Source organism: Sminthopsis crassicaudata, chromosome 3 (genome assembly GCF_048593235.1).
Source record: "Sminthopsis crassicaudata isolate SCR6 chromosome 3, ASM4859323v1, whole genome shotgun sequence".
Lineage (NCBI taxonomy): Eukaryota > Metazoa > Chordata > Mammalia > Dasyuromorphia > Dasyuridae > Sminthopsis > Sminthopsis crassicaudata.
In genome coordinates, this window is record NC_133619.1 from 50,059,612 (window position 1) to 50,084,120 (window position 24,509).

The 24,509-nt window shown below is 31.3% G+C and overlaps 1 protein-coding gene across 4 annotated transcripts in view; it reads right to left on the bottom strand.

Moving 5' to 3' along the window:
- TRPC1 (transient receptor potential cation channel subfamily C member 1) overlaps window positions 1-24,509 on the bottom strand; it is a 64,538-nt gene that overhangs the window by 4,737 nt on the left and 35,292 nt on the right. For 2 of the 4 annotated variants that reach the window (XM_074298430.1, XM_074298428.1), the window contains 5 exons: window positions 23,649-23,985; window positions 16,516-16,655; window positions 14,071-14,214; window positions 9,298-9,393; window positions 1,494-1,672 (listed from right to left, as the gene is read on the bottom strand). In XM_074298430.1, coding sequence (XP_074154531.1) covers window positions 1,494-1,672; window positions 9,298-9,393; window positions 14,071-14,214; window positions 16,516-16,655; window positions 23,649-23,985 — 896 coding nt within the window. The remainder of the gene's footprint in view (window positions 1-1,493; window positions 1,673-9,297; window positions 9,394-14,070; window positions 14,215-16,515; window positions 16,656-23,648; window positions 23,986-24,509) is intronic. The other 2 variants (XM_074298431.1, XM_074298429.1) reach the window with 1 other exon arrangement.

Below are 24,509 nucleotides of genomic sequence, written 5' to 3' on the forward strand. Positions count from 1 at the left end.
CAGAGCCCGACTTTAATATAAATTTAAAAGTAAAAAAACAAGCAAAATGAGCAAAAAATATTCTAAACATAAAGTTATTGTGATGATAAGGAAGAGCAAAATACATACTCAGAAGAAGATAACAAAACCAAAACAGCTACATCCAAAGGACCTCAAAGAAAAGATCTCAGGTCCCAAAAGACTTCCTAGAAGATCTCAAAAACAATTTTAAAAACCAACTAAGAGATATAAAAGAAACACAGGGAAAGGAAATGACAGTGATACAAGAAAACCATAAAAAAGGAGTCAACAGCTGGGTAAAGGAGGCACCAAAAATCCTGAAAAAAAATAACATGAAAAAACTGAATAGTTAAAATGGTAAAAGAGGCACAAAAATCCACTGAAGAAAAGAATGCCTTAAAAACAGAACTGTCAAATGGCAAAGGAAGTTCAAAAGTTCAATTAAGAAAATTATTCTTTAAAATTTAGAATTAAACAAGACACCAAGAAATAATCACATGAAAAATTGTTCTATTTGATTAGAGAATGTAAATTAAAACAACTCCAAGGTACCAAGGTATTTCATCCATCAGACTGGCTAAAATGACAGAAAAGGAATAGGACAAATGTTGGAGGGGATATGAGGAAATTGAGACACTAATGCATTGTTGGTAGAGTTGGAAACTAACTCAACCATTTTGTAGAAAAATTTAGAATCATGTTCAAAAAACTCAAAATCATGCATACCCTTTGACTAAGTAGTACCACTATTAGTTATTTCAAGAAGATAAAAACCAGAAAGGAAAAAACCTACATGTACAAAAATATTTATAGAAGCTCTTTTTATGGTGGTAAAGAATTTGAGACTGAAGAAATGCCCTAATTGCAGAATGGCTGACTAAGTTGAGGTAAATATTTGTGATAGAATATTATTGTGGTGTTAGGTGAAACTATAAGCAGGATGATTTCATAAAAATTTAGAAAGACTTACATGAACTGATAACAAAGTGAATTGAGCAGAACCAGGAGTACAGTGTACATAGTAACAGCAAAATTGTGATGATCAACTATGAATAACTTAGCTATTCTCAGCAATACAATGATCCAAGACAATTCCAAAGGACTTATGAAGAAAAATGTTATTCAACACTAGAGAAAGAATTGATGGAGTCTGAATGCAGAATGAAGCATACTTTTTAAAACTTTTTTTTGAGGTATTTTTTGGTCTGTGTCTTCCTTTACAATATGAGTAATATGAAATTATATTTTGCATGACTACCCACATGAAGTCTCTATCAAATTGCTTGCCATTTTAGGAAACAGGGAGAAGGGAGAGAGAAAAAATTTGGAACACAGAATTTTTATTTTTTTTAACACAGAATTTTTAAAAACAAATGTTGAAAATTGTTTTTACATGTAATTAGTGGGAAATAAATTATTAAACTTAATTTATTAAATAAATTATTAAATTAATTAAATAATTTATTTTAAAAAGAAATAAGCCAACAACTCACGAATGGAATGTATCATTGCTTTGCTGTTCACAGAAGATTCCAGCACAGTCCTTCTGTTCTTGAGGACCTGCATAGCCTTTGTCATATAGTTGGGTCAGTCCAATTGTGAAGGAAAACAAGACGAGGAGGAACATCCCAAGAAATTTTCCAAAGTCTTGCAACATTTGCCCCATTGAAATCTATGGAAGGTATAAAAATGAAATTTTATAACTAAAGCTATAATAAATTAGAAAATATCAAATGCTTAGACATAGTCCACAAATGATGAGAAGAAATGGCATGATATAGAGACTGCTTATCTCTTTCCACATGAGTTGTGTGACATCCAGCAGCCAAAAATCCATTCCAGTAAATTCTACTTTGGTTATATCAAATAGACTAAGGAGCAAATAAATATTGGGTTTTTGTGATTAACTGTCATATTTTACTAGAAACAGAATCAGTTCTATAAAGAATAATATTGCCATAGGATTCCAGTTTTGCTTAGTTTAAACTGAGCCTTATGAGATAAAGAATAGGACTGGTTTGCAAAACATGAAGGGGAAATAACCACAGCCAATTTTCCAATGCTTAGTAAATTCTTTGAGGTAGGGGCTAGTTTTTAGATTTGTATCCCTAACACTTAGTACAGAGACTGACAGTCAGCAAGTGCTTAATAAATGCTATTTCATTTACATATTCATTCAAAATTTGTACAAAAATTGTCCTAAATATCAGAAAACTAAGAAAAAAATGAAACACCCTTTCTTAAGACTAACCCATTTCCCAAACTCACCTTTGTAGGCTTGATCCAATTTGTTACTCTACACAAGAAATAGCCAGCATAGTAACATTTATATAGTTGACCCTAAATCTAATTGTGATCTATTCTAAGTAAAACTTTTTTAATAAAATTAAATTGGAGGCCTGTCATTTGAGATGCATTAATTCTTTCAGGCTAATAAAGGGCCATTACTAACACATAAACTAAATCGTACATATTCTGCTGGCTCTTCAATTCAACAAGCTTTCAGCACCTAATATGTGTCAGATCCAGTGCTAGGAATTGGGAATAAAAAAAAAGTCAAATAGCTCCTTTCTCAAAGAGCTTACATTTGTCTGGGCCTGAAGAAAAAGCACAAGACTAAATAATGAGGGAGCAGGGATATGATGAGATGAATGGGATGAATGAGAGCTCAGTGAGGCACTAAGTGGAGCAGTAGAGTCAATAAAACTCAAGCTCAAATCTAGCCTCAGACACTCCCTTTAAGACACTGAACAAGTCACTTAACCTCTGCCTGCCTGACTATCCTCAGCTGTAAAATGGAAAAAATAACAGAACCTACCTGACAGTTAGGTTGTGATGAGGTTCAAATGAGATAATATTTGTAAAATACTTAGCATAGTGCCTGAGACATAGTAGGTGCTATATAAATGTGTATTTCTTCCTTTCTTCCTTGAGTGGGATCAAGAAAGATCCCCTATACAAGATAGCAAATGAGGCTCACTTGATTATAATAAAATTATAAAATCATCTCATATAGCTAATGTCACAAATAGGCAGTTCCCATTTTATGCATGGGTGACATTAAAAATTTTATTTATAAATAAGTTTGGAATGAAAAATACATTTTTTCTATCAAAGTAATTACTATTAAAGATTTTGGGGGAGGTTGGGGGAGGGAGGAAATTATTTCCCCCATTCATTAGCATATTTAATATGACAGGGAAAATTAAAATAGATTAAGGAGATAAAAAGATGTTAATATGCAAAATTCAGTACAAATACACACGATTCTACCCCTTTTATCCTTTTATGAAGTGCAAAGTTTCCTTGATTGAAAAAAGGATGTAAATTGGCACTGATTGGCTATGATTAGCCATCTAGCTGGAGACCTTTAAAAAACGAAGTTTTGTAAAGGATAAAGAAGGGAACAGGTATAGAACATAACCCCTTAGTCTCTTATCCCAAATTCATCTCCCATTCAGCCATGATGTGTAGACAAGTTAAGTGTTCAATAGGAGGGAGGAAGGGATGGAGGAAGAGAGGGATAGAAAGAGAAAGATCAAAACAGAAAGGAAAAGAGGTAGTTAGGAGGAAGAGAGAAGGGAAAAAAAGAGGGAGAAAGAAAATGGGAGAGATGACAGAAGGATGGAGAAGAGAAAGAGGGAGATAAGGGAAAGGAGGTACAAAGAGCCAGTAGGTGAATAGTTTCAAAGAATGTCAGGACCCCGACAACAAAAAGAGAGCTGGCTATGGATTCATGGGAGAGCCATTTCTGGCTACACAAAGAAGTCAACCCAAAGACATCAGCAGAACAACTTGTCCAGCAGAGACATTGAGGAAAACAGTATGAGGACATCACAAGAAATGGAAACCAGTATACTTTAAGCTTATGCTTAGTCTTTTTTTTTTACAGACTTTGCGTGTCTATTGGGAGAATGTGTCTCCCATTTTTTATAGGGTTTGGTTTTTTGCAGGCCCTGTTTTTTTTTTTTTTTTCTGTTTTCTTACTAAATGCCTTTACTTTGAGCTGACTACTGTCTGCTTAGTCACAGTTTGTGAACTACAATTTTAGGAATGCTAAACTACCTTTGAACATAGAAGCAACCATCTCATTGGGCATCCAACTACAAACCTGTAAGCGCTCAACTGGGGAGGGAGCTGAGAGGGGATGCTATAAATGATTACATTATATATTACTATGTTGACAATTAAAATGGAAGACAACAAAATAAAAACATTTTTTAAATCTTAAATGCTGATGTTTAAGGATATATGATACTGCCCCCATTAGCCCAGGGCAGATATTGGTCTGCATTTGCTTTCCACTTATGTGGACAATGACTCTGATCCCTTCCTTTTCCCAGTACTTAATCCATAGAACTTCTGGTCCACCAATTTCCTTCATTCCTTCATTAAATATTTAGTGAATACCATTAAATGCTAGTTGTCACTATACTAGATGGAACGAAAATGTAAAGAACATCAAGACTATCTTTTCATGATACAATTTTGGGTTTTGGCAATAAGCTGAGTTAGTGAGTAATGAAGAAACTGCCTCCCAAAGAGAAACATATAACAATAAAACATTTTTAAATATAAGAAAAAACCAAAATGGGTATATAAAAAGGTAATTTTGTTACTACCTTGTTAAATTTAATATGCAGTTTTTAGAGGAAAGCAGTACATAACAGAAGTTTATAGTTTCAAATACAATCCCCCATTCTATCCTTTGTATATTTAAATATTTATGTTTGCTGCTCATTATGAAGTTTATATTTTAAAATTTATAATTAAATTAAAAGGATGGAAATTAGTACAATGTCAGACTAAAGAACAAAAATGAGAAAACAACATGGCATGCAATTAAGTCTATCCTGACCTGTTCAAACAAATCAGAAAATAATGACATATGGGATGTGGATGGAAGAAATAATGGATACTCATTACAGTAAATTTTATGGGAAAGTTCAAACAATGTAAATCAACTGCCAAAATGAGGAACCAAAAGAGCCAAAAAATGCTTTAGGATAAACTAGTCACAGACAAAAGATAGTAGTCAAGGACAATACCATTTTCGAATACAAACTGATTTCTAAAGTTGTACAGAAAATGGAACAGAGAAAGAAGGAAAAATAAAAACTAGTTTACTTTTACTGGAGAGTAAAAAGAGAGGTTGGCAAGGGATTCTAAGCAAAGGACTTTTAAGATGAAAATGACTGGCCAACAGAAGAAAACTGAAAAAAATTCCTAAGATTTTTATAATAAAATCTTTTCACCATAAAGAATACTCAAGACTCTTAACATTAGTTCCAGAAGAGTTTATATGGGATTAGGAAAGGCACTAAAGAGAACAAGAATGAGAAAAGCACCTGAATTAGGCCAAGTATACATATAAGCCATCCACGCTTCAGACAATACAAGTGAAAGGTTTTAAGGACCCTCAGAAGATATCATTTTGCTTCACAAATTACTGGAAAAAGGAATATATTTACCATTTCTTAATTACCAAAAAAAGCTTTTGATGTGGTGAATCAAAAAGCTATCTTGAGCTGGAGAAGGAAATGGTCAATAACTTCAGTATTTTTGCCAAGAAAACTAAAAATGGGGTCAAGAAGAGTCAGATACAATAGAAAATAACTGAATATATCATCTCATATAACAGGTCAATGATCTACAATTTCAATTTATACTATTTTTCTAGGTCTACAGAATGTTTCTTCAATTAATTTCTCCTAACTTATTTTATTTTCTACATTTAGTGGCAAATACCTCTTCAAATGAGTGATGTACGTGTGCTGTATGTGTGTGTGTGATAAATTTTGGTTTATGATAGTAAAAGAAAAAAGAGAGCCCATACACAAAGACATTATTTCTCGCTAACTTATACAGGCAATGTTGTAGCTTCTCGGGTCCACATTTCAATGTAGACCTCAACTGGCTGCTGGGTAACTGAGTAAAAACACTACGTGAGGCCCAGAAACCAAAATGCCCTCCTTCTTAACTTTCATTTTAATACATGGTAGTGCCCCTCTTTGATGCACACAAAAGTTGTTTCTCCATTTCCTCAGTTTCCAAGATCCTGAGGCTATATTTAGTCTGAAATGAAAGGTGTTCTTTGTTATCTTTACTTCCAGATCTACAGTTTAGATTTCCAAGCATAGTAATTGGTTAAGAAAGTAAGGAAGGAGAGGGAAAAAACCTACACCAAGGGCTATGTAAATGCATTGGAATTATTTTCACAAGTACAGAGGCCTGCTTTCATGGCTGAGTTAGGCTCTACAAAATATTCCCACATTCCAGACATTCACTTCTCCACAAAAGTGGATCTTATAAAATAGCAAAACAAAAAATAAAACGGATATTAAATTTATTTATGGGCTGGATTTCTGATTTGACCAGACTCAAAACCAGTCTACAATTGAAGGAAACAATTTAAGATTTATTTGAAGATTTTGCTCAGAACTTCACATATTGGGGTATATTACACCTATGACATAAATCAGCAGGCATTCTCATAGGGCCAAACAAATCACTGGGGAACACAGTACTATTTTCTACAACAACAGGAGAACTGTAAGAAATCATGTTCTCACTTAAAAACACCCTTTAAGGCACTAAAATCTACATGGAAACCACTTCTTACCAAAAGTAAATAGCAGACCTAAAAGATTATTCAATTGGATGAATAACAAGATAGAAACCATCAATTATTATATTACCTTGCTTATTTCTACAAGGAGAATAACAATAACTCACACACCTCTGAAACAAACAAAATTTGCCAGGGATACAGTGTCACATGTGTGTGTGGGGGTATATTATGTGGGTTCTAATGAGCCTTCTAATTCTAAGATCCTATGATTGTATCCAGCTATTTCTCCAGATAATTATCAATTCTAATAAATTCCTTTTAGTCTGATGATTGTAACCTAGAGTCTATTTTAATTATCTTAATGCAGATTTTATATTTTTCAAATATAAAATATTACTTTTTGTTAAACATTTTTATACACATTAGAGCAAAAATTTCTCTTGAATATAAATGATTAATGATAGTTGTCTTTTCAAAACTGATGATTCTTTTAAAACAAAATTTAAAATTTCTCAAAATTTGAAAGTATTGTTTCTGTTATTATTGATTTCTGGCACTATAGCCACACAGAGCTTTTCCAAATGTTTCTAAAGTGTGAATTTTAAAGTTGAGAGAGAAAAACTAAAAGTTATAGATAATTATAAATGGAATAAAATGTTTTGGTTCACTTACACAGTCCTTTATAACATTATAGCTCACTATACAGGCTGTATGAATTCACAAATAAATAAAACTGAATCTAAATCACAAATAAATAAAGTTGAATCTAAATCATGTTCCCAATTCCAACATGGGAAATGTGTGGTCTTATAAAATTCTCTGATAGTCACTTGATTTTGACTTTAGAACTGATATGAGGAGATATGAGAGCTTTAGAGAGAGCCCAATATATTTACAGCACTCAACTGAAGCTGAGCAAAATAAATATCAGAATACCGAGATTCAGTTAAAATTGAAGACAGAACAGATTATGTTCTGGAAAAAACCCTAATGGAGTAAGAACTAGACTTTAATCTGTAATTAAGTTAGTGTGAATTGTGGTTCTGCTGAGAAAAACATGTCTGCTCAAAACAACCCTGACAGTAATTGAAAATTCTGAGTCATTTAGAATAATCCATTAACTTGATGTTTCTATCCATTCACATAAATTGGATAACCTATAAGTCTAAAGATTAGCTGAATCAAGTAAGAAAAATAAATAGAACATCATCATCATAAGATTATGATATCCTTGCCAGGAAATGATGATGTTAAATATCATGGATATCTTTTTAGAGATTGTATTCTGGATCACTATTTCTTGGTTCTACATGTATATGATAAAGTATATAATGCTGCTAATAACTTAAAAGTTCTTTAAATGGGTTAACAACCACACTAAGAACCAAGAAAAAGCAAATATATATTGTAAAAGACAAGAGATAAATGTAGTCTTGATATTTAAGTGTTATTTAAAGTAATAATAAGAAATAATTTCTAGATCATGGGCCAGACTATCTCCTTTTATCTCTTGCCAAACTATTTTTCTCTCTATATATATATAGTTATTACTCTTCCTATCCTATGCCTCTTTTTTAATTGTCTGTAATAAGAGATTTACTAAATATATGTTAAATAAAGCTTTCTTTCTGGTTTTGACTAAAATATCAGGTAAGTTAAATCTTCTTATTCAAAATAAAAACTTACATGAAGTCAACCTTATTTTATTTTTCACTACCTTCTTGATGCAGTTCTTAACCCTTTAGACTTCAAAACCATGCCCCTCTTTTGCTGTCTCATCCTCAAACCTCCCTCAGTATTTGGATTCTCATGACCCTGAGATACTATCCCTCCGTGAGCCCATTTACCATGGAATATTTCTCCACAAGGTCTGCCTAGAGACTACATTTTGGGAAGGAGCTAGGCCAGCGTGCTTTGCCAAACAATGACCCCATAATACTATCCTCTCCTTTTCAGCCCCTTTTGTGTAATGTCTTCTACCATGTGGATTTACACTCCTTGAGAAAAGGGACTTTTCCTTCCTCCATCTCATTCTTTTTTTCACTTTTTTCTCTCTGAATCAATGATTCTCATTAAAAACAAATAGTTCTTCAAATATGGGCAGACATTTAGCAAAACTTTTTCAATCATGTCTAATTATCTATCAATTTATCAAATTACTTCCCAACACAGTTCTTGAACAAAACTGATTACCTTTCCATTAAGTTTTGTTTATTTTCAATCTGTGCACTTTTTCCTTTCTGTCATTCTAAATCTTGTACTTGCTTTAAAGATCAGTTTAAGATTCACTTCATTCTGACTAACATATCCATTCCCCTTGAACCAAACTCCATTACTGGCTTGTTTCTCAAAGAAGCCACTGATAAGAAGAAAGTCATTATGGGCACCAAGATATTTATAGAAGCTTATTTTGTGATAGCAAAGAAATGGAAACAAAGTAGATGCCCATTAATTGAGGAATGGCTAAACAAACTGTGGTACATGAATATAGTGATTATTATTATGCTATAAGAAATTGTGTGCATCATGAATCATAGAAGCACAGAAATGATGTATATGAACTGATACAGAGTGAAATTAATAGAGCCAAGAAAATAAACACAATTAACTGCAATAATGTAAAAGGAAAAAATAACTACACACCAAAAATTAAAAAGTGAACATTAACAAAATTACAAAAATCGAGCACAACTCAGGAAGAAATAGGAAAGGACACTCCAACCTACCCCTTCATGGAGGTGGGAGATCCACAGGTGTTTCAAATTGCACATATTTTCAGACTTTTTCAATGTATTGATCAGTTGCGTTGATTTTTTTCCTCTCTAAAAAAATATCATTTGTTATATGGGATGGCTCTCTGGGAGGGGGAGAGCAAGGGATACTTGGGATAACTATGATGATGTAAGAAATAGAAGTCATCAATAAAAACTTATTTTTAAAAAAATATTCACTTCATCCAAGAAGCCTTTTATGATTAAAGATAGACCTTTAGCAGTTATTACTACAATCCCTGCTATGTAAACATGTGCATATCACTACCCTATAATTTTTCTTTATTTCCTATAAGGATTCTTTTAAAAATTTCCAACTGAATGCTGTTTCACAAATTCAAGGTTCATGTCTCTATTTTTGTAAATGCCATAGTCATAGTTATAGTAATATGAAAATTGTAGATACTAAATAAATACTTCTTGAATAGAGGACAGCCAGAAGATAAAGGATCCTAGATATCCTTAATAAAAACATTAATTTCTAAAAGTATTTATACATTAAAAAATTTACATATGGTATAATTCTAATATTGAAAAATCTAGGATAAACAAAATATGACTTTAAAAGGCACAATTTTACTAACAATCAAAGAGATGCAAAATAAAACAGCTTTGAAGGATTAGCTCTTGCCAATCAAAATGAGAAAAATAATGAAAAATATCTAAACCTGATGATAGAGGGGTTGTAGGGAAATGAATAGACTCATTAAGTGGTACTATAAATTTGAAGAATTCTTTCAGAAAACAGTTTGATAGTACAAACTAAAAATTACCCAAACAATTGCACTATTTGACTTCATTGTTCTACTAGGAATATATCCTGAAAGGGAGGTTGAGATTCATCTCTTAATATGTAGATCTACAATTAGATCTATATCCATCATATATTGATAAATAAATCTAATAACTTAAAATTGCATTAAGACTTTTTGGATAGCCTTTTCAATTTTCAAAGATTTTCATAGCAGAATTAGATGTAATCATAAAAAGAACAAAAAACCAACTAAAGTAATCTAAATATTCAACAACAGGTGACTGATTAAATAAATTGTAATATAGTAAGGTAAATTATGATATATTAAAACATGGAATGAGGGATACAAAAAAATCTGGAAAGACTTTTATAAAATAATGCAAAGAAGAAAATAAGTTGAACCAAAAGAACAGAGTACACACAAATAATAACATAAAGTTGATTTTTGGGGAAAAAAAAAATGAACGAATGGACCAAAGATTCCTGATTGGGACTTAAAGGGAGCAGCTAAAAAATTATTATACTTTATGAAGTGAAATTAATTTTAATATTACAAAGCAAGATTAATGATATTCAATACTTTATTATTTATTTTTAAATAATCACCATTCAAAATTTCATTATTTAATTATTTAAGTCTGTTATTTTATTTATTTGTTATTTAACTTCTAAAATTGTATGTGTAAATAAGTATTTTTAATGAGATAATATTCACAAAGTGTTGAGCACAGATTCTGACACATATTAAGAAGATGCTTATTCTTCTTCCCTTACTCTAAAAAAAAGGGGGGGATAGAAAAAATTTTAAGGAGAAAAATTTGGAACACTAGTAATAACATTAGAAAAGATCCATATAAACAGAGATATAATCTATCAGCATGACTTTATAAAAGGTAATCTAAAGTATGATTATAACATGTAGGAATTTTCAAATTAATTGGTAAACTGAATAAAATTAAAAACATATTTTGTAGATATTATTTTTTTAAAATTTAATGCTTAAACAGAAGTAACTGATTATAAAATGGTTATTTCATATAAAAATTTAAATATTTAAAATACATGTAATATAATACATGCATAAAGTAAAAAGATAATTTTAATTTATGTCATAAAGAACAATGTTGTGAAATTAATTTATATGTGAAATTAATTATATATAATAATTATATGTAATATAATACATGCATAAAATAAAAAGATAATTTTAATTTATGTCATAAAAAACAATGTTGTGAAATTAATTTATGAAACAGGTTTTGATAAAAAAAAATAAAATGTTATAATAGGAAAAAACATAATCTGTAAACAGGGATTATTTGGGAATTCTTTAATTTTTCAAAATAATATAAATTTCTAAATAGAATGGGAAAACAGCAAACAAGAGAAGTTTTCTACAGATTAAATGATGAATATAGGCATAGGAGCATACACAGAAATATCTTGCTTTTTTCTGGGAAAGGACAGAGAGGTCAGAAGAGTCAGACCAAATGGCAGAGAAAAAATAAACAGCAAACATTCCTTTGAAGATCTTTAGCAACTTTATTCTACAAGTTTGGTGGAAATAGGGCTTTTTTGTCCTTCTTAAAAATAAATTAAAAAAAACCTTGGGTTTTTTGGCTGGTATGGGATAAATATTTTTGCGATTACCAACTCCATGTAAATAAAGACATATTTCTATCCAATGAAATTATCAAGGTTCTCTATCTGTGTTCATATTTCCTTTCCGTTAAATATAAGCTCCTTGAAGGTAGAAACTATTTCACTTTAGCTTTTGTGTACCTCAGAACCAGGACAGTCCCTGGCACTCTTTGTTTCATGGTCACAAAAATAAATTCCACTTTAGCCTGCATTGTAATTGACTGCAAAGAGAACTAGGTGAAAGATTGTTTGAGTGCATTCAAATCCATCATTTCTGAAAAAGCAGATGTTTAAAAAACATTTTTTCTAGTGCTTGCTATTGTCATCTTCACATTTAAAATAAAGCTGCGCAATATTCTAGAGACCAGTTCCCAGGTCTTTTTAAAGTTTGGGAGTACTGAGCTGCATTTAAGTTGTCCACACCCCATTTTCTGATTAAACATCCCATGAAACATATCCTTTTGGTCACTTCAACAATTCAACTAAAACATTTGTCTCTTCTATCTATACAAAGAATTTTACTAAGACAGAGGATGCAAAGAAAAACAAAACAACTTCTGCCCTCAAGAAGCTTACATTCTATGGAGAGGATACATGGTTAACACATGGTATACACAAAAGAATACAGAACCTTTTCAAGAGGGAAAGAATATAAACAACTGGGGAGATCAGAAGGATGTTTCACATTGGAAATCCCATCTAAGCTATGAATTTCAAGGAGTGATGGAGGGAAGAAAAGGGAGTGCATTTCAAATATGAGGGACAAAATGTGCAATTCATATGCATGGGAGGTGGAATATCAAAGGGAATAGTCAAGAAGTCAGTTTGATTAGGGGAGAAATATGAAATAAGACTGGCTGAGGATTCTGCATTTTATCATAGAGAACCCTTTCTACTTTTCTTACATTTTACTCCTTTTTCATCCCTGATCCTTAACAACTCTAAATTCTACCTACACACTGGCCTACTCATTTCCTCATATATGGCACTCCATTTCCAATTTCTGTGCTTTTGTATTGACTGTTCCAATTCCAAAGAATGTTGTCTCCTTACTTTTGCCTCTTAGTTTCCCAGGCTTCCTTCAAAACTATATCGAACCCTATGTTCTGTAGGAAGTCTTTCACAGCACTCCAGTTGCAATGATTTCTTCTTTGAGATTACCTTCCATCTAATTCTGTTTATATCTTTTATGTACCTAGCTATTTTTGAATTTGTATCCATGATAATACAGATTCCTTGAGGACAAAAATGTTTTTACCTTTCTGTGCATCATCAGTGATTAATACAGTGCCTGACACAGTACTTTTGATCAACTCTGTATTTGTTTCATACTAGGATAAGAGATAAGAGATGTCCAGTTTGAACTATATAATGGTAAACTAAAGATTTTTTTAAAAAACCAGTGCACTGGATAGATCATCCATAGGAGCTTTATAAGAAAACTTAAATAAAAATCCCACAAAATGAGAGGTCATAAAAGAGTTATAATTGATATAAAAACAGGTAATACCCATACAGATGTAACTGAAGATCTAGTATACTATCTTTGATTTGTTGAAGATAATTACATGAATTTGGCTTTTAAAATAAATATCATAAACTAAATGGAGTTCAGTCACTTAAAAGAATTAAGTTAGCTCTTGCTAGTAAGTTTAAACAATTGTGAATAAACCTCCATTATTTAACTAAAAATGCAACCATTATATATCTAATATGTAATAGGGAAAAGGAGAAACCAGAATACTTGGAAATAATATCTCCCTTTTTTCAAATTATTATGAAAGATCATTTAAAATTTTAATCAGGTTCTTAGCCTATTTACTGAGAATAATTTGTCACCAATTAATCCTTCCTAAACCAGCTGCCAGCTCTACTTACCTTCTGATATTCATGAACTGATTATTAATCTTCAGTTTTCTTCTTCTCTCCCTCAGAGAAACACAGATTTTCTTCATCTTATCAATATTCTAATACTTCAAGCATCCAGGAGTAACAAAAAAATTTCATGACAAAAAATGCCAAATCATATTTTAGAGAACAGCTACAGATAAATTTGTTTAGGACCATATGAAAGGATATCCTTAATAAAATTTAAATGACTTTAAAGAAAATAATTCTAATTTAACCAGAAATAAGGACAATAGTTATAATCTGTTCAAATTTTCCATTTGTTAAATACTACAGGAAATAAGGGATTCAGTTTTCCTTACACATGAGAACTATGCATGTGCAACATTATATGAAGGTCATTTACATGCATTATGTTCCAAAGGGCATTTAATTATAAAATAACAAATCTCTCAAATTTTCTTACAGAAATTTTAATCTTTTACCTGTAATGGCCCCAAGATGGAGCTTGTTGTATACATAAAAAAGAGGCGGAGGTAACTTAGAACATTAGCAAAAGCAAAAAGACCTTCTGCCACTAATGTAGGATGAAATGCGTCCCAATCCTTTCGATCAGCTGAATCATGAAACTGGAGTAAAGAAGAAAAAAAAGTCAATTGTAGAGCCTGCGATTTTATAAAACAAAAGTAAACACTTTGACAGTTGAAAGCCAATTTAGAAAGTACAGAATATAATGTGCATGGGTATATACAATAACATTTACATACATGTATGGATCACTCTCTCAATACAGTTCCATATTTATGAAGCATATTCTTTAACATTAGACAGCTAAGGAAATAGACTTTTTAGTAAACTAAAAAGTTTTCTGAAGTATATCCTAGAAAACAACAGAATTCATAGATTTAGTTCTGGAAGGGATGACAAAAATCATCTAGTATAATCTCATTTTATAAATGAAGAAACTGAGGTGTCAAGAAGCTTGCCCAAAGTCACACAGAAGAGAGCCAAGATTCAAACTTTGGCCTTTTGACATTCTTTAATTCCCTGGTAGGTATATCAGAAATGCCTGTTATATTTCACTTTTAAAAAAGCATTTCCATTCCAGTTTGTTGAATAAATAACAGTTTTAAATTCTACCTGGGATAGGAAATATAACAAGAAAAAGAAAAAAGGAAGGAAAGAAAGGGAAGGAAGAAAAGGGAGAAAAAGAAGGAAAGGAAGAGAGGGAGAGAGAGAGAGGGAGGGAGGGAGGGAAGAAGGGAGGAAGGGAGGAAGGAAGGAAGGAAGGAAGGAAGGAAGGAAGGAAGGAAGGAAGGAAGGAAGGAAGGAAGGAAGGAAGGAAGGAAGGAAGGAAGGAAGGAAGGAAGGAAGGAAGGAAGGAAGGAAGGAAGGAGGCAAAGGAGGGAGGGAGGAAAGGAAGGGAAGAAAGGGAAGGGAGGAAAGGAAGGAAAGGAAGGAAGGAAAGGAAGGAAAGGAAGGAAAGGAAGGAAGGAAGGAAGGAAAGGAAGGAAGGAAAGGAAGGAAGGAAGGAAGGAAAGGAAGGAAGGAAGGAAGGAAAGGAAGGAAGGAAGGAAGGGAGGAAGGAAGGAAGGAAGGAAGGAAAGGAAGGAAGGCTCATGGAAGTCCAATAATGTGTCCAAGGCATGTGTCAGACAGGCATGAAGTATCAGAGAAGTTTGAGCCCAGGTCCTTTGACTCCAGAAGCTGGACTCCTTCCACCATTGCACACTGAGAGTTATCCCTTTCATAAAGCAAAGAACCACTTCCAGTGTCTCTATCCTAAGAATTAAATGAGACTAATATAGAATGAATTTACCATTTTAAATGGTTTTTTTTTAGGTCAAGTGGTATTCAACCACATGCAAGTTGAATATGAGAAGCAACAGGGTTGATGCCTGAATCCGCTCCATTTATTAATCCTTTAAAAGCAAAGTTACTTCTCTATTCCTGCTCCAGTTCACAAATCTTTCCAAAAGGACAAGGTGTAGACAGAGTACAGGAAGAAGAGTTAGTCAATGTTGTCTATAAATCCTTTCTAGAGAAGCAATGTGATATAATAGAAAGGGTTGGACCTTCTATGGCAGAAGGCAGTCACAGGTGAAGGCCAAATTGGGCTGATTTGCCAGTGGCAGCAATGATAAACTTGGCTTTCAAAGTCAAAGGAACAAGATTCAAATCCTGGCTCTTCCACTTATTATCTGTGTGATACTGTCAGACAAAATGGTTGACATAAATAAGATCCTTTCCAATTATAAATCCACAATCCATATAGTGGCAATTTTGATGATGATATTATTTTCCATTTCCTCATTTGTAAAAGGAGGGGTTAGATCAATGATCTCTGAAGTTAATTCCAAATCTAACATTCTCTGAGTCTTATCACTCTGAGTCCATATCCTATATTAGGAAACCATGGGATGGATAGAGCTTAAAATTTTAATGTAAAAACACTAAAATGATTATCTATATTTAATGATCATGTTCTTTAATATTGAGGCTAGAGTTTTATTTAACTGGAATTAAATCTTTTACTAAACAGAATAATTTTTTACTTGTTTAGAACACCTTTAAACTGCAAAAGAAAGCCAGCAAATGAATGAGACATGCAAATCATACTATGTAACATTATATTCAGATAAAGGACATCTGAACACTAAGTTTCTGAGATAAGATAAATATTCAACACTAACAATTCAGTTTTGAGTTACTTTGTACTCTCCTTGTAAGCATGTTCAGCCCTATATGGGGAATGTGAAACCAACAATCCGTATTGTTTTAAGCTAGTGGCCTCCTTAACTTCCAGAGACAAACTTGATTACAGATAAGTAAAAGATCTAAACTCCTGCTATTCTGGGGTTACAAAGCTAGCAATTTTTGGTGTTCCCCAATAAACTACTGCATTTTAAAATGACATAGTTAATAGTCACCTTGTTATGAGCAACAACTTTGAGGGCAAAGGTTGCCAAATAAAGGGAATTCATGACAAAACTGAGTTGATTACGAGATTCTTCTAAAAAGTCTTCCAATCCATCATACCAGAGTCTTTTAACATCTGACCACACCATTCCTAAAAGGGGGTGGGGGTGTTGGGATGGGAAGAAACATCAGACAGTGCATACTTAATTCTACTATGTAAGAAGAAAAAAATTTTAAAGTAGAATAAATAACTGAAATAGTACATGGGTCACTGTAGTCTTATGAAAGTAAAAGACTTTTTAGTAAAAAAAAAAAAAGTTACCACAACTAGAAAAAATATAATAATAATCTGTATTGGAGAATGAGATAACATTGGAAAAATAGTTAAGGAAAACTTGAAAGCATGGATTTTTATGCTTAAAAAGTAATAAAATTAATAGCCAGAAATGCTTCCATAAATGAGCTATAAACAAATATTCTAAGTACCAAAAACAATATAATTAAAGGAACTTCATGACATATTCCTCTATTGGAATGCTTTTTAGGAGAACACAAAGTAACAAAAACCTGAGCTCACAAATAAACAGAGAAGAAAACTATTTAAGCCAAGTAGATCAAACTCTAGTTCTATGACCAAAATAATTCCAATGGAAAAGTATTTTAGAAAATCTCTGATACAAAAAAATTTTCAAAACACTTGTACATTTTTGATCATCAAAACTTTTTTTTTTTTAAATAAAGGTCTACAGAAATTGAAGGTGTTAGCATACCACTGAGACTAGAGTGGCTATTTTCTGAAAATGTTAAAACTAACTGTCCAAAAGAAGATATTTATTTTTGCTGCAGTAATTGGAATACTTTCCTTAAGACCTGTATCAAAGTTTTAAAGATGGGGAAAACTTCTTTTTTTATCTTTAATTACTATCTCAAATAAGAATCTATATATAAGCTTCAGAGGAAGAAAAATTAAATCCCTTCCCTCTTTTTCCAAAACAATATCTCATTTCTTGGACAAGAGACACTAAAGAGATATTTCTCATGGAAGCCTGAGGTTCTTGAAACCACTATCAAAATCAAAAAAGATTATCATTTTTTTCTGCATCTAATTTTTTTTAAAAAGAATTTTAAATTTCCCTAATATAATGTCCATTTTCTGAAATAAAATTTTCAGTTTGGAAAACCCATCAGGGAACAAATTAATCCTCAAGGAAAAAATTTTTGAGTAAAAAACTTGGAATGCTTAATTGGTATAGGCCTATGTGTTAACAAGGAGGACAAAATGTTGGAATAATGTTAAGGACTATCTGTTATGATTTCTTTTGTATAAATAACATTTAGTAAGAAAATTCCTTCTATTAAATGCAGGTGAACATCAGGCTCTGCAACTTTGTCTTAGTGAGTTGCCAGGGTCACAAAGAGCTTATATGGCTTATATGGCTTATATGACCCAGTGCTAGGAGATATGTATCTGAATAAGGACTTGAACCCAGTCTTCCCGCCTCCAAGGACAGATCTCTCTCTCACATCCCACTTCCTCTCAGGGTCTCTGAGATAGACATAATTCTAATCTAATAGGATATGTGATTGTAATACCAATTGCTGTTTAAATTTATTTTTTTTATTTTATTTACATTTATTTGGTAATAAATTTTATCATTGATTTCTATTTAAATCATTAGATGTAAAATTGAGAGGACTAATGATCATTATCTTCACTCCAACTTTGTTAATCATTACAACTTAGTTTCTGGAATTTTGTGTGCAGGATATTTTGAATAAGGGAATTCCTACTACCAATGATGACAGTAACTATTTTGCAACTAATGGAATATTATAGAGTTTACTGGAGCAATTAATAATAATTTGTTCAAGTCCCAAAACCAAGGTGTCAGATGCAGGTTTTAAATCCAAGTCATGCTAATTCTAAGGTCAGCCTTTTAAATACTATTCCAGGCTTCCTTCCTTGATTTTCCATAGGTACATTTTTTTTAAATGTTCAATTTGCTATTAACATATATTAGCAAAAGTATATTCATCTTTATTTCTGCTTATCTGGAGATCAATATAAATATAGTAGCACGTGCAAAATGACAAGTCCCTGTTCAAAAAATTTGATAAATTATTTTCACTTTAAGTTTTTTCCATAGTAAATCCCTGTTATTATGAGTTTCATCATTTTATTGTACAGATAGTCTACTCAAGTCAAATTAAAGCATTCTAAAGTGACACTTCATTTATTAGCAATTATTAATTCCCCTCATATTCCAGATTAACAAAGGTTTTTTTTTCCCTGAAAACAAAACTAACTGGGAAAATGAACCATAAATCCTCAATTCTACAAATGGAAAAAAATTAGGCTTTTAAAATTTATTTTTAAAAATTATATTACAATATACAACAAAATATTGTGGGTTAAAACATTTGTCAAAATCACTTGCATTTCTCAAAATAATTCAAATAATTTTATATTTGAGAAATATATATGAACTAAAACCAATATGAAAAGTATATAAATAATTTAAAAACCATTTGAAATAGCAAAAGAAAAACCTCATATTTAAAATCCAAAACATCACTTTCTTATTAATGTCTTTAGAAAATCTACAGATTAGTTACATAATAGAATGAAGAAATGTACCCTTTTTTTCTCATTATTGAATTAATATTAAAATAAAACATTATAACACTGATTTTCTATCCATTTATCTAATTTATTCAAAATTTAACTATCTTACATGGGTTACATTGTTAGTTATGAATAGGTATTCCCTTTTGAGAGAGTTAGGGAAAATCAGGGGAAAGACAAAAAAAAAAAAAAGCCCATTAATAAAATCTTAGAATATAAGATGAAAATAACTAAAAGAATTGATGATGCAAGTCAGATTGATATAATTAAATAAAATGCAAGTGATGTAATTTGCATATATGCTATCTCAGAAAATCCATTAAAAACTCAAGTATAGTATTTTGAAATAAAGACCTGCTCTGAGAAGACTGAATTTATCTTCAAAGATTTCTACTGGCTCATTCAATATTGTCAACATTAAGTATTTATAAACATTTTTTTTTACTAAGTAGACTTTTCATTAAAGTAATGTTATTGAGTCCATTATTAGTGCAAATCAAAGTTAAATTGCACAAGTTTTCTGGAAAGTCATAGTATGCTTTCACTCAATAAACAGTGGTAAATACTGGGAGAAATAGTATAAATATTCTTCCACACTTAAGTTCCACTGAGTCAGTAAGACCTGACAATTATATGAAAATAAGCTATGTAACATAAAGATGTCGTATTCTAAGTTCAATTCAATAAGCATTTATCAAGCCATATCATATGTAAAGAACTGTGCTAATGAGACAATTTAAAAAAAAAAAAGACATAGCTGCCCTTGGGTCCGGAAAACCTGTGTTCAAATCCATCCTCAGATACTCAACACTTATTAGTTATGTGACTCTGGGCAAGTCACTAAACCCCAAATGCTTGGCAAAAAAAAAAAAAAAAAAAAAAAAAAAGACATACTCCTCTAAGGCAGCTTACTATTATACTACAGACTACATGGTTTTAAATTTCCATTTCAACTAATCTGAAGTAGTTTTATTGGAAAATTAGTTGAACATGGGCAATGACAAAAGCATGATATCCCTTGATATGAACATTATTTGGGGGGAGCAATCAAGTTTCTGACCTCATTATCAAAACACTATCCTCTCCAGGATCCTTCCTAGTTCAGTATTCTTACAGTTTTTCGTATTGTTATACACTCCATCCTCTCTATATGTCTCCACATACTGTATACTCTAGCCACATATTGGTCATTTTCTATTTCCTTATACATCACTCTATTTTCCATTTCGATGCCTTTGGTTTAGCTTCCCCCCATGCCAGGAATGCTCTGTCACCTCACCTCTGCTTCTAATTCTTCAAGACTACATTCAAAACCCACCTTTTGCTGGAGGCTTTCCAAGTCTCTCATTTCAGATAACTTTTTAAATATTCTTCGTTGTACTTAATTATTTACATATTTTCTCCTCCACTAGAATGTGAATTCCATGAGGTCAAAGGGAATGCTTTTAACTTTCTTTATAATTCCTCTGCCTAGCATAGCATTTGACACAATAAATGTTTAATAATAAATGCTTGCTGATTACTTGGTGAAGAAAACATTCAGACCTATGAATTCATCAGTCTGGAAAGATCATCAATTCAAATCAATGGCTTCAAAGAGTATATAATTTATCATCTTACTGAGAAGCACTGAGAAGTTAAATAACTTTCCTACCTTCACACAACTAATTATCAAAGCTAGATGTTAAAACTCAGGGTTGTCTTTCAGACTCCAAGGATAGTCTACTTACCAATACTTTATAAAATTGCTTTTTAAGTCAACATTAGGATTCTTAAATGTAATTTTATTTATTATAATAAACACCAAAAACTTTTAGGTGGAATTGTCTGAAATTATTAAAGATGATTTAGCAAATTTGTGCTTTACAGATTTTCTAAGATTGCATTTAATTAATGAAGCAAAACTAAACTCTAAGATAAAACATGAGATGATTCCCACTAAATACAAAGATGTTATTTTCTAATTTTCTAACAAAAATAAGCACATGCCAAGCACCCCTTTTACAATACCAATATTGTGCAAATGTGTAAGAATTTTATTGATTACATGTCTTGCAAAGACTTAAAAAAGTCAAATCTCCCTTTCAAAAACAAAGTCTTTTTTTTTAAAGTGATTATTTAAGCTATAATTACAACAAGAGGGAACTGCATAAACTATATAAGAAAAAAACCTTCCTTCTTAGAGTTGTTAAAAGTCTAGGGTTGCAAAAGGTTAATATAAAAGTTTTCTATTAATTTGATCATTAAGAATAATGTAATATTATAATTTATAACAATATTTTGAAGAATATTACAAAGGGGAGTATGAGAAATTCAATTATTAAAAGGTTTTCAGTTTCACATTTTTGTATTCAATCACATTATTCAAAAATGTCTCTTTCTTTAAGATGTGTATTACCTGAAAATAGAAGTGATCTTTATTTTTCTATTTGTATTGTCAGGATGTAGTTACAGTGCTTTGCACATATAAGAAATGCTTCCTCATTCATTCATTCATAAATGATTATCACATTATAGTATTATATATAGTGAATAAACATATTTTCCCTTTATTTTCAGAATAAAAAATGTTGTAATGGCAAGAATGTAAAAAATATAGAAAATAGAGGAAGAAATTAGATGGGAATATTTAACCTTTCTAATCAGATTTAGAATATTTTCACTTTTAATTTAACATACTCATTTCATGTACTGAAAACTTCTATATAAAAAGTTAGATTTAAATGAAAAGATTGGATTTTTTAAAAATATAAATTAAAGCAATGTTAATATTAAGATGAACCAAATTTGATTCCTGAAAAGAAATATGCTAATGATTCTTAATTCTACTTCTCTATCCCTAAACTCTCTGCTAACCTCCATCTTGCCATCTCCAACTGCCTAGTAGTTGTCTCAAACTAGATGTTTCAAACTCAGTGCATCCAACATGAACTCATTATTTTTCTCCCCATAGTCTCCCTTCTTTTAAATTCCCATATCATGATGGCACCATCACCATCCCACTCTCCCAGGCTCACAATCTACAAGTTATCCTTTCCTTTGCACTGTCTCTGATTCTTTATAGCCAATCTGTTGCCATGGCTTATCAATTTCACCTTTACACCATCTCTCAAATGTGGTCCCTTCTGGTGTCCAACGCTGCCAACACTGAGATGCAAGTCTTCACATCCTCAGGCCTGAATGATTTTAATAGTCTGCTATAGGTCTGCCTGCCCCAGTCCAGTCCATTTAGTCACTAAAATGATTTGCCTAAAATATAGGTCTCATTGCATCACCTCTTACTCAATAATCTTTAGTAATTCCCTATTACCTCTAAAATCAAATATAAAATCCTATGTTTTCAAAGCTATTCATTATCTATCTCTACCTATTACCTTTCCAGTCTTCATACTTTATACTTTATGTTCAATGTTTTTCCTCTATTTTAAAATTCTTAGTAAAGAAAAGATATAAAGAAAAATTAATTTTAAAATAAATTTTAATAAATTTAATAAATTATTATAATTATGAAAAAAGGTAAACATGTATTTATTTTTCCCAATTATATTATAACCTAGAAACTCAAGAAAGAATTGAATGAGGAATAAATGCTGAAAATAAAACAATATTTTATATCAAGAAAAAAAATCCAAGAGTTCTTTCACATCATCAGAACAAAGATATGATAAATTAATGCTAAGTATCAGAAAGGTAGTACTATTTCCCTAAAGACAAAACAAATAAGCAAACAAAACCCATCCCACAATAAAAACACTAAGATATCATTAATAGATTGAAAAAGGGAATGTAGTCCTCTAGATAATGGAAAAAATCAAATTGGTTTCCCTCCCCACTACTCTGTTAAGCTTATATTTCATAAGCATAATTTTTTTTAAATACAGTTTTTAGTTCATTTAATACTTTTAAAAATCTGAAAATATGGGACTATATCTACCACTAGCAAGAACATAATGAAAAATGAATAATTAAGCATGAATCTTTTTTGTGCCACAAACCCATCTGGTAGTCTCATGAAATCTATCATCCCCTTCTCAGAATAATGCATTTAAATTCATAAAAGAAAATATATAATATTAAAAAGATAACCAATTATATTGAAATGAAGTTATCAAAATATTTAAAAATAAGTTTATGGGACACTAAATTAATAAATAACCCCTACACTAGAAGTTTATATTATTCTAAATTTAAATGTTACTACAATAAATTAAATTATTATGAAAGAAGAGACAAGGAAGACATGGCTGAAGTGATTCATTAAAAATGTTCAGACTCTTTAAATCTTAAGCTTCATAGGAAATAAAATAATATTTCAAGAAATTCATTATTTCAAGTTAAAAGAAGAACTCTAACTTCTCATCTGTCAAATATGAAGACAAATTCATTATTGGTCCTTTCTGAAGTCATCATCAATAGTTCCAAGAGAATCCAACTCAAATATTTTATAAATCGTACAGAGCAAATGAGGACTACTGAACTAAATCAAAACAGAACTTTTCAGATCAATTGGGTACTTACCAATCAGCCATATAATAAGAAGATAATCAATCCTTTCAAGGGCTGGTCCCATGGTGTTTTTCTTATCCTCATTGTAGACCAGGGAGTACAAATTAAGCAACAACAAGAATGTAAAATATGAAGCTCCATGAATAATAAATTTCATAAAAGGTGTGTGGATGATTCGACCAACTTGAGATTTGGGAGCTATTAAATAACAGAGTGACAGGACTGGCCAAAAAATGCCAACTGTCAGAACTGTCAATATCTTCTTGCAGGTGTGTTTACGCCGGTAACCTGCCATCTGTCCAAACCAAACTGTGTTGAGGAATTGCTGACAGTTAGATTGAGAAACAAACTGAAAAGAAGACAGAAAAAACTAAAATAAAGAATCTGAATACTGGTTTTTTTTACAATTTAACTATGTTCACTGCTATTATTTAAATCACAACTGCTAGTTAGGCACTTGGTTCTATCACTCTTAATGACCAAAATGAATGATTCCCCCCCCCCCCAACTAATGAAGTACCTGAGAAATATGTTCTCTTCTCTCTATCAATAAACTTACCAGTTCAAAGAATTAAAGGAATAGCTTCTCCTCCCCCCAAAAAAGGAATTACACATTTGGATGTTCTCCTAATCCTCTCTGCTATACTCAGTTCACATTAAAATGTATATACTATATTAACATATTAAAATCTATACTATTTTGAAGGCAGAAATTCCATAACTTTTTCTCTGTAATCTTTTAAAATAGTTCTTTCCTTTTAGGAAAATCTACTTTTTATATAATCTGAATCACTCTTGATTTCTATTTCTTCTTGGTTTTTTCTTCAATGGAAACATCTGGTTAACCTCTTTCAGAAACCAAGAAACCAAAAA